This window comes from Erpetoichthys calabaricus, chromosome 1 (genome assembly GCF_900747795.2).
Source record: "Erpetoichthys calabaricus chromosome 1, fErpCal1.3, whole genome shotgun sequence".
NCBI classification, from domain to species: Eukaryota; Metazoa; Chordata; class Cladistia; order Polypteriformes; family Polypteridae; genus Erpetoichthys; species Erpetoichthys calabaricus.
Window position 1 is genome coordinate 246,570,340 of NC_041394.2, and position 12,070 is coordinate 246,582,409.

The following is a 12,070-nucleotide window of genomic DNA, read 5'->3' on the forward strand; positions in this document are numbered from 1 at the left end:
ATACAGGATTACATATTGCTGGGTATGGGCAAAACCAAGTTTGCTGTATACTAGGGGCAATGTAAAAGGCCATCTAGGGACATTTCACTATATGAGATTTTCCAAGATATGTGATGCATAGAAATCATCAATAACATAAGATGAGGTTCTACTACGTAAAGCAATATTTTAGTAATACTGTATATATGTACACAACTGTAATTTTTCTCAAGGATTTAATTATAATTTGCTATAATTTATAATGTGTATATCAAGGAATTCATAAAACACAGTTTTTATCATGATTATCCAAAAGTTATAGCACTGTGTATGTGCTGTTTATAATAAGAGAGAGTAACTTCTTTGTGCATTCACTGCACAAACAGAGATAATTTTCTTCAAAATAATGAAACTAATTTGGTGCAAAGTTAAAAATCTATTTCAAAATCTCAGCATTTATTCAATAATATTGGCATTAATTTAATCTACCCGAACACTATTGTACATGATTTATTTTCTCTTATGACTCTACAATTATCTACTGTTGCCGTTTTTGACAGGAAGTGATTAAGTATGCTCACCCACAGTCTAATACAGTTTCCAATGTACAGTCCATAGGGCTGCGGAGGCAGCAGACAAGGTGACAGTTATGTGATTTAGTGCCTAGACTAGGAGATGAATGTTAATTATACTTTGGCGTTATGACTACTGCAGAATCTACTCTTTTAATCCTTTATCTGCGATAAGCATCTCCAATAATACAATCAAAGATTCTAAATCAAGGAGTGCTTCCTTTGCAGTGGATTGTAGAAAAAACTGCTGTTACTGCTAATGAAGATATATATTCAAGGTTGGGTTATTTTTCATTTCCCTATTCTTTAATTAAAGAAACTGAAGTCTACATAGCCAAATGCCTGGCTCTGCTCTACTTATTCAAATCTTTTGATTATTCATTCAGTTTCTCCAGGGAAGGCTGGCTGTACAGACCAATTAGGAAAATACTAAATGTACTTTGCAATGTGTTTTTCTTTTCAATACAAGCCATTCTAAAAGACTAAAAGCCTGATGATCATACAGTAAATGTTTTCTTGATTTGCATAGAGAAATCACTAGAGTAAATGGTAATTTGTATAAGTAAAGCATCCATTAACAGTGCTGGTCCTAAAATTGCTCAAAACATATAAAATAGATTAATCCATTATCTGATGCTTTTTAAATGTCATTTTAACTGTATATTTAACAAAAGTAACTGGCAGTTTAACAGAAAAAAACTGTACTTAATATACCATAAAAAACAGACCATTACCTAATCATACATCTAATGTTTCCATCATTAATGTTCATTTTAAAAACCCAGTACAGTGAAATAACTAAGTACTCTTTCTAATGACTAGTTCCAAAAATCTATCATTAAACCCACTTAATCCAGTTCAGGGTAACAAGGATCTCATGTATGTTCCATTAGCTACTTACAGTAAACCTGTACATCTTTGGAATGAAAGTGGAAATCCCTGTAAAAATACACCATACAGACAATGACTGAATTGGGAACTGCATCCAGTATCCTGGAACTGTGAGTCAGTAATGCTAATAAATGCACCACTGTGCCATCCTAATGATAGTCTGATAAAGCCTCTTTTGCTGGAAATAAAATAGATAATATATTTAAATAATTGGAACTATAAATAAGTAAAATAGAAAAAAAGAACACAGACATACTCCTGGATTCCTTAATGTCCTTCTATTTATTATTGTTAACTTAAGTGTAGAACAGCCAGAGAGCGGCGACATTTTGAATGCCAATTAGCACATGCAATAAGAATTTCACTGTTCTGCACACGTGACAATAATGACCTTATAAATCTATAAACACTACAGATCTTCAGAACAATTGTCTGTTGGAAATATTTAGTATTTCAGTGCTTATTTTTAAAAGCTCTGATTGGACTATCATGAAATTATCTTTAGCTTGACAAAGTATGCTAATTTTATTGAGATCATGAAAAACTGAACAACAGTGAAGCTGTCCAACATTCAAAAAATAGTTAAAATATTGTATTTGGGACTCACTGAGGCTAAATGCTGATTTATACTTCCACACTGTTGAAAGCAATATATATGTCTGCGTGCATCATGCTGCAGGCACATGCCTGAACAATAGGTGGTGGTGTTTGTAGTATGCAAGAAAAGCGATCGATCAATTGAGATGCAAGCAGTTTCTGTCCTCCAGGATTATCACTCCTCTTGCTACACCTTTTTCTTCCACAGAAGAATGAATTTGTTACTCACATTTTTCACTTTTTCATACATTCGGCGACATCCAAATCAGAAGAAAAACAGAATGCACTTCAGGAAATATGTTGTTAACAAACTGGCCAATCAGAGTCATAGGGGTCTGCATAGAGTTTGCGTCAATGTGATGCATACTCACGTTTTTGAGGAGGAGCACATCAGGCTACGCGCTGTAAGTATGCTGTAGGCTATGCGGGTGATGATGTACCTATGGCATAGGCTCAACACTGAAGTATAAGTCGGCCTTAAGTAGGTGGTGTCACTATCTCATACAGTAGCTTCAAGGAACTAGGTTTGAATCCAAGGCCCAACCTCTGTCTCTGTGTATATTCTCCCTATGTCTGTGAAAGTTTTTCAGAAGATACTCCAGCTTTCCTCCTTCATCCCAGTTAGGATGTTTTTGGAGTCTAAATTTCCACTTGGAGTGACTAAGGAAATATGTGTAAGTGAGCTCTTTGATCAACTGGGCCCTGCCTTGCACTCAGTGCATTCTTGATGGGCTCTACCCTACCAGAGCCCTGAAGTTAAAAAGAAATTTCAGTAAATGGGTAGATAGATTTTACTTTTCTTTACTAAAATATATACAGTATAAAAGGGAACATGCAAACATTATTTAAAAAAATGCCGGCACTTCACAAAGATTAAGGAAACGTATAATATACAACTTTTCCATCTTCCTTGTGGATGATCCCATTTATCTCAGCACACAACAGCACTAACTTCTCTGACCTTTCTTTGTCTTCTTGATGACTGTCACAGCACAACAGACTAGAATCAACCAATGATTCATCAAAACCTTGACTCTTCTATTGGCAAGAAAGACTGACAGTTACATTAATCAAAATGAGAATCAGCTATAAGATATTAAAAACAAGGGTATTTTTTAAACTGATAAATAGTAAAGAATGAATGCTGTAACACTAGTCAATTGTGTTCAGAGAATCTACAAATGCCTTCCCTTAAGCACCACTCTATTTCCATGTTATCCCATTAATCACACATGATCATTGGCTGCCTACATGGTGTAACTGAACTTAGTTTATAATTTATAAAGGTAAGAATCACTTTGATTATAGAACCCTAAACAGCACTCTATGCCTACATTAAATTATCAATAATTTCTACAGTACTTTCAGTATTATAATAAAAAATCAACAACTGCAGTGAGGCAGAGCACTACCTGTCATGGAGTAATGGATGTATTATATTATAAATATTTATAAAATGCAAAGGGCAAATATAAATAAAAACCACCAACTGAGCACAGGTAAAATCTATTTGCCTACTCCCAGTGAGAATTATTGAATTGTGATCTGCTCTGCTTTTAGAACTTAAAAGTAAAACTAAATGTGAAATTCATCATTAACCCAATAATGCAAAGCAAAAAATTACACAAAACCCTGAAGCATTATTTCTTTAAACTCTGATTGTTTGTTGAAAATAATGAACAATTCTTTTGTATTTTAATTCTGCATTGAATAGTCTTAAGGATAATAATTGTGTCATAATTCCTACGTCAATGGCTATGTTCAGTCCTGGGGCATCCCTAGCTGCAGCCTTTTTCCATCCAATGTCACAATTGGTGAGTTGCTGGTAGTTTTAATTGATCTAATCTTTAGCTGGCTAGTATTTTGTTCTATCACTTTTAAAGATGCTTGGCCATTATCTTTATTTCTTTTTCAGCTTCCCTATGTGGTAGCCTTTTACCCCAAGGAACATGGTTACTGGTAGCTAGCTTTATGAAAGCAGTTGCAGCTGTAGTTTGACAGTGATACCACTTCTAGGGCTATAATTTTTTCTGATGTAAGTTTTATTTATCAAGGATTTGGGCAGAGACTTATTTTATACCAACAATATGTCTGACATTAGGAAACATTTAGTCTTGCTGATGAACCATATCTATATGAGCCAGAACCCAAAGACAAGAAATTGCAACTGATCCATTTATTGGCCAGAACATAATTTTTAATTGTTTAGATTACCAGTATTTCCATGACATGGAAAATATGGTGGGGTTATAACAATTTTGAAAATCAACGACATAGTTATAAGAAAATATTTAAACTCACAACTGCATAATGAGGTACAGGTGATTTGGACTTTCATATATATCCTCCAGAGCAACAATATTTTCATGCTTGATTCTGGAAAACAAAGAACAATAACAAATAAGAATTACAAGAATGCCATTTTCTTAATATGCCTGTAAATCTAAGGTAACATACTTAAAAAGCACACATCCCTGACTATACTCAAACACAATAATGCATAATGCACAGAAATTAATGTCTTCTAAAAATCACAAGATACCACAATGTGGCCATCCATGGACAAAATTTAAGTAGTGGTAATATTTATTACTTTTTAATTAAATAAATGCAAGTCCATTACCCTGGTTTTTACCTAATATACTTTAATGTAAAACTGACTAATTAACATTTAATTAGATAACAAGTAGAACACAATTTGAAATTTAATCAGTTGCTGAGTAACATTGTGACTCCATCAAAACTGCTTTTGCTTTGTGCATCCCAAATAAAGATTTAGCCATTGAAAATACAATAGTTCTAATGTTCATTTTCTTCGTTTTATTCACATTTCATTACTTTATACTTTTAATCATGACATCTTGTTTTGTTTTTTGTTGTCACAGCTTATTCCATGCCCCTGTGATATCTAGTACAGCACAACTGGAATGTCTCCAGACACCTTAAAGCATGTTCTTTCTTTTTCTCAGACAAATATCAGATGTCTGCAGGAAAAGAGCATGCCCAGTATGGTTGAGGAAACCACTCAAAAAAGGAGCCTTAAGGTCCCTAGAAGGACTGCCTCTTCTAGTCATGTGATCCAGTGTGCCTGTGAAGCAGAGCAGTTTTGATTTGGCTATGACAGAAGAGGAGCTCTACTCCTTGATGGGTGTAAAATGAGGTCCAATAGAGACTAGCCAAAAGTCTAGAGAGTAACTGACCATTAAAACCAAATATACTGTTGTAGAAGCCACAGCAGGTGATATAATGATTGGTCTTAATTAAAAAACCTTTGGACTTCTATTTAAATAAATTAGTAGTGTCATACATTCTCTGCAGGCATTCAAAGAACCTCTATGAGGCATACTGTACATACAAACTGTACAATAAAGCCTCCTTTATTTTAATATTTTAAATTTGGTTTGGTTGCAGGTATATTGTAAATGCAAGATGCTCAAATTCAGCCCTTTTCTGTTCTACACATTCAAATAAGAAAATTCAGTCATTTAGCAGTCAATAAGCATTATAACAAATATCAGATTTCTCACAAATGCGCTGTTTGTGTTTTTCTAAAGTATATTGCAATTATGCTTAGAATATTTTAGTAAATCTTCCTGGCAAAACTGAGAAAAATAATTAGGACAAAAATGCAATAACCAATTAATCAATAAGACAAAGTTCACCTGTACCATTCAGAATTAGAAAAAGTAGAGGCTTCACACATTAATAAACAAAATGTGTACATTTTCACTTGATGAGTTGAGTGGTTTGAAGTATTTACTCTATTACATTTTCATAACAATTCTTATTGCCATGATAAAGCAGAGAACCATGCATTTATCCAGTCTGATACAAAGGTTCCTTCATAGTATCCTTCTTCATATCCAAAATAATGGTTAAGTAGGACAAACAAAGAAAAATGTTGCAATTGTTAAATAAAATAAGCTTCCTAGATTAGCTGACTACTTGATGCATAATCTTTAGTCAGATGTGGTTGACAAACACAATGGAGAACACAAAGTATCAAAGAACATAAATAAGCAGGAATACCTGATGCCTCTCTAAGACCGTCCCAAACAGGTCACCAGTTCCACCCTATCCTGACTCGCCCTAAATTTCACTTTCCAAGTACCATCAACCATTCAATTTTTCACTTGCTATTCTCTCTGTCTTTACAACTCCATAACCCATCCTGTCACCACTAAGTAATTGCCATGGATTCTCCTCCAAAATAGAACAAGGCAGACTCACTTGTAGGAACGCCTGTAAATCATGAGCACAGTCTGTGTTGGCCCTATGTTCACTACAAGGACACTAGGCTGGAATTTCCACTTGTGTCAGCACAAGAATATTCAGTAATCCTTCAATTGCTAGGTCACCAAAGTAGACCTTAACCATTAACCATTCTCCTTGAGAAACACTACATTATCTTTTCTCCAATTCAGGAAATGTGTTCTATACCCTAGCTGTTCAGCAAAAAGGAACAGCAACGCCTTGATAGTCCTTCTTAACCTTTAAATGGGCAATGTGACCCACGTTGGAGCTGCCACATGTCATCTAGGTGGTTTCGCTGTCTCCGGTCAGCCCTTGCTGTCTTTCTGGAATCTGCTGGACTGTCTGACCTCTAGAGTCTGGGAAGAACACCGGATATTCCCACCCAGGCCTTCACTCAACACACCCAATAAAGTATCAGTTTAGTTCATCAACAGTTTAATCACATGGGATGCCATATTTTGCTTTATAATTCACTGCTAACATTTGCTCTTTTTGGCTAACAACAATCATTCAGAAAAGTGTTACTTGTTAATTTTAGTACATTCCTTTCCATTCAACCCAACAAAATAAATTTTGGACTATTTAAAGAAAAATAATCTGCATTTTACAGTTTTGCATCATGATTAAAATACAATTACCCAATCAGTCTAAATTTTATTTACTAGGCTTCATAGAGCACACTATCACAGAGTGACACGTCAAGAAAAGGACGGAAATATAACCAACTAATTACATAAAAGTGTCATATGTACCCAGATGTAAAATTTACTTATTGCTTCTGAGCATCTTAATTCTGAATCAACTGCAGTTTACAGATAAAGTTCCTTTTTTCACAGCCTACTGACACATTAAATAAAATTATTAAGAGTGTTTGCACTTCCTATGGGAAATTGAAGAATCTGCCCTGCCGTTATCAGTCATATTGATCAAATGGAGAAATTGTAATAACATTTTTAAGCAATCTTAAAATACAGAATAGAACAATTATGTGTAATATATTTACAACTGTTTACATTACAAAATGTAATCAATTACTATTTACAATTTAATAATATTTGAATATGGTGAATTTTAATGGTAAGTAGCTACATAATTAATGTTATGGAAAAACTCATTCAAATTCAAAATATAGTGGCAAGTCAAATTTGTAACTAACGAGTACACTGCACAACATCTCTGTCTTTGCCAACCATGCAGCAATTACAATAAGTGCTTGTCTAATTAAAAAGGTTACAAGTAACCACTTCAAGTTGTAGCACAAGAGGTGAGGTCACCCAGGCACTCAACAGTCTTTGATCAAGTGCCAGAAAAGTAAACATGTTTACCAAAGCTGCCAAGAGCCAGTAATCATATCACATGCTATAATAACAGTTTTCAACATTTCTCTTCAAATTAAGATTATTAAAATCATTGCCATAAAGCCGTTCAAATTACCACACAGATACACTGTAAGGTTACAAGAAAGATCAAAGCATTAAAAAGATGAAGTTTAACTAGCACAATGCAACAAACACTAATTGAGATTTAGTGACAATGTGCATTGCATGCCAAGAGAGTCAAGTACAATATAGTAGAAAGTGTGATTGGTTGATTCTTGAAAGTCAAACAACATTCATTTCAAATTTGAAAATGCAAAAAAAAAATTGAAAACAAGCCATATATTTAATTGTATGTGTTTGTGTTTGTGTTTATGTGTATGTACAGCATATACATACATACTGTACATACACACATCTATACAGTATATATAGTGGCACAAGAAAAGCATGCAGTGACAAATACTGCAATGGCTCTTTGAGGCTCTGACTGGCTTTATCCACACACTTTCCACTGACAAATACTGTGTATGGATTTGTACCAATCTAGCACTTTCAGGGAGCTATTTGCTGGTTCTACTGACCAAATGAGGCTATGGATTAGCCTCATCTGCGGTGGGTTGGCACCCTGCCCAGGATTGGTTCCTGCCTTGTGCCCTGTGTTGGCTGGGATTGGCTCCGGCAGACCCCCGTGACCCTATGTTCGGATTCAGCGGGTTGGAAAATGGATGGATGGATGGATTAGCCTCATTTAGCCCATTCCCCTTCTTCTTGTTACACTAGGAGAGTACACTTGTTCCAATCACTAACCTTCATTTACAGTCGTTAAGTTTGTCACAGCTGCTGGAAAATATTTTTCTGCTTTCTTTATTTAGAAGATGTATGTATGTATATATTTTAAACAAAAACTATGCTCACAAATAACAGTATTGCATAGTTTATTTTTCTGCTCTGATTACAGAGTGCATCCTATAACTAAGACCTGCTTGGTGATTCGATGGGTCTTTCTTGGTTTGATGTTACTGAGCCAGCACTCCATAGAGCAGAGTTGTACAACATGTAAAGGATGTTACATCCACACAGGAATAAAGCAGTGTACAATCAGGACCAAATTGTTATCAGTGGTGATGATTGAAATTATGCAATCAAGATGGCATTATGTAATCAAAAAAAAAAACAACAGCAGAAAAATAACCTTTGTAAATTCAAAACCAAAAGACAAAAGAACATCAGAAATTAAATCCTTATCTATATAAACAACCAAAACAGGCAAAAACACACATACACAGTATCAAGCAACAGCACACCAAACTGGATTTTCAAGCAGTCAAAGAAATAAGAAACCGAGCAAATGAAGACAGAAAATGTAATGAAAGAGCACTTCCATAAGGGATAGAATAAAATCGTGAAGTGCTTGCTCTGCATCTGGCACTGAAGTACACACTTTGAACAATGAAGAAATATTAAAAGAAACTAGCCAACCCACGGCGTAGCATACACCACATAATTATGTATCGATGGGTGAACACTTCCTGAAAGAAACAGTTGTCCAAATGGGGTGGGTTTGAGGATACGACTGTAGGTGAATGAAAAGATGGAACTCTGGAGAGGGCAACATACAATTGTCCGTGACTGACAATTGGAGGACCGCCGTTGCACGCTCATTCAGCGATTCACATCCGCGACAAACAAACTGTTTTACACGCTGCATACAGCGATTCACATCCGTGACAAACATGATTTTTCTTAGATGGTCCTGTCGCGTCCACCCTCACACTCGAAGCATACACACTGCCTGGTCATGTGCCCAGTCGCAACAGCAACTCACGGAGACCCGCCCACCAACTCTAAGATAATGGGAAACCTCTCGCGAACTGTTTTACACGCTGCATACAGTGATTCACATCCGCGACAAACAAACTGTTTTACATGCCGCATACAGCGATTCACATCCGCGACAAACATACCTCTTCTTAGATGGTCCTACCACATCCACCCTTGTTCGCGAAGCATACACACCGCCTGGTCATGTGCCCGTTCGCAAGAGCAACTCACGGAGACCCGCCCACCAACTCTAAGACCATGGCATGTAAAACAGTTTGCGATGGTGGACGTGGTCATGCGTCGTAACTGAAAAGAATAATGAAAAGTCAACGTGGCTCAGAGGTGCATGTGGAGTGTAGCAGAGACAAACGCGAATGACGCCCTGTTTTGTGAGTTGCTGCGTCCGAGTTGGTGGGCGTGTCTCTGCGAGTTGTTGTCGTATCCAATGACGCCGTGCTTTGTGAGTTGCTGCGTCTGAATTGGTGGCCGTGGTTCTGCGAGTTGTCGTCGTATCCAATGGTCTTAGAGTTGGTGGGCGTGGCTCCGTCCTGCGTGCTCCATGGGTGTCTTGCTTGTGCTGGTGGCTGCTTAGTGAATTATATATATAGATTATATTGTACAGAATGTTGTATGTGAGAAACCATTCTTGCTGCAAGACAACAAGCAGACAATATTACACTGTATTAATGACCATAAAACATGGCACAACAACCAATAGTTGAAAGTCTTGTGCAGTGATGACTGTAAATGAAAAGTTTTTGGCTTACAAAAACTGAGTATGTCAGAAGAAGGGTTGGCAAGAAGACCACCGATGCCTGCCTGCAGTCTTCTGGGAAGTATGAGGGCTGCTCTGTGATGATCTAGGTGGATAGTTTAGGCAATGGTATACAGGATCTAGTCAACATGCATGAAATGATAACTGCTGAGAAATACAAACAGGTTCTGACTCATCATGCTGTACCTTTTGGCAGCATTCATAGCTGGAAAGACCTTCCAGCATGATAATAACCTAAACACAATTAAGACCATTAGTACTTGGAACAAACGTCTGCAGATGGAAGTCTAACAGTATTACATTGGCTACCTGATAGCCCCAACCTCAACATAATTGAAACTGTGAGTGACCACTAGAAAAGAAACATGCATTAAATCAGATGTTGCAAATATGGTTCATTTTTCCTCATACTGAAACAGCCAAAGGATTATTCAGCAGAAATATGTCAAGAAACGCTACTGGGGCTTCTTTATACCAACAGCAATACAGTACGCCTGCATAATGCCTTACTGTGACTAGGGCTGACAAGTCAAATGTTTTCTTTCTTTTTAATCATTGGGATGTGTTTTCAGACTACAGTGTGTGTACATCTATCTATCTATCTGTAGAGCTTCTGTAAAAAGCTAAATTTCCACCAGTGACAAATAAAGTTCTACTTGTGTACTCATCACGTTACACTGCTGTCATGTTTTGCTTTTCTGTCCTTCAGCATAGACTTACACTGTCACTTCTGAAATCTTCATCACCCATACACAGTCACTGTCCCCAAGAGTCTCAATTATATTGTAAATATTCATAACGGCTAGCTTAAGCATTCACTTCTATATTCTTTGACATTCCAATATTAATAGCCAAACCCAGAAAATCTCCAGGAAACTCTGCCTATATTATCTTTTTTTATACTGACAAGCAAGCTTCAATTGTCAACCTAGTTCATGGGTATTGCCAAGTGCAGTGTAAAGTGTTGCCTTTGCCCTATTACATTTTTATGTCCGTTAATAAAAAAAAAATAATCCTGACTCCATCACTATTTTGATTCCTACTAAGGTTATATTATTTTTCAGACTGTGCCAGTGTTTCTTCTGATAGTGAAAGGCATTTACACCAATCAACATCTCAGGAAGACACAGGAGGCTGATAACATGCCACACACCAACGCCATGCCAACATAATGGCAGAGGCCTCCCACCTACTGCAACAAAATAGCATGAACCATAAGCATGATACTTTATAGTACTTTCACTGAAGAGAGGCACATGATTTCATTTTAAAAATCTCATGTGAAAATTGGTGGCAAAGTAACATCACATGTTTTTCCGTTATTCATTTAATATGAGAAAAATGACTCCTGAAAGGCTGAAACAATAAAATTCTGATCAATCAGTAAATTTTGTATCTAGGAACATTAAAGGTCTTGATCAGGACTTTAAGAGGAAAAAATGTGCTTTTACATTTCGCTTCCTTAAGGGCAAAGATAGTGTTTTGACAAGAGATCTATTTAATAAATGAGGATACATTTTTGCTGAAAGAATAGGCTGGATTTCTTTCTAACTATAATAATAGGGAAAAGCCAAGCAAAATGACACCTTTTATTGGCTAACTAAAAAGATTACAATATGCAAGCTTTCGAGGCAACTCAGGCCCCTTCTTCAGGCAAGATGTATTACATCTTTTCCCTACATTCATAATGGCTAACACGGTACAACACCCTAGTACTATAACTATAATAAGAAAACCAGAGAAAAGCCAAGCAAAATGACACCTTTTATTGGCTAACTAGAAAGATTACAATATGCAAGCTTTCGAGGCAACTCAGGCCCCTTCTTCAGGCAAGTTGCCTGAAGAAGGGGCCTGAGTTGCCT

General features: G+C 36.4%; 1 protein-coding gene across 1 annotated transcript in view; it reads right to left on the minus strand.

The window, feature by feature from the left end:
* The window catches only part of camk1da (calcium/calmodulin-dependent protein kinase 1Da), a 407,111-nt gene that overhangs the window by 182,993 nt on the left and 212,048 nt on the right, over positions 1-12,070 (minus strand). Inside the window, exon 3 of the mRNA XM_028813685.2 lies at positions 4,341-4,415. Coding sequence (XP_028669518.1) covers positions 4,341-4,415 — 75 coding nt within the window. The remainder of the gene's footprint in view (positions 1-4,340; positions 4,416-12,070) is intronic.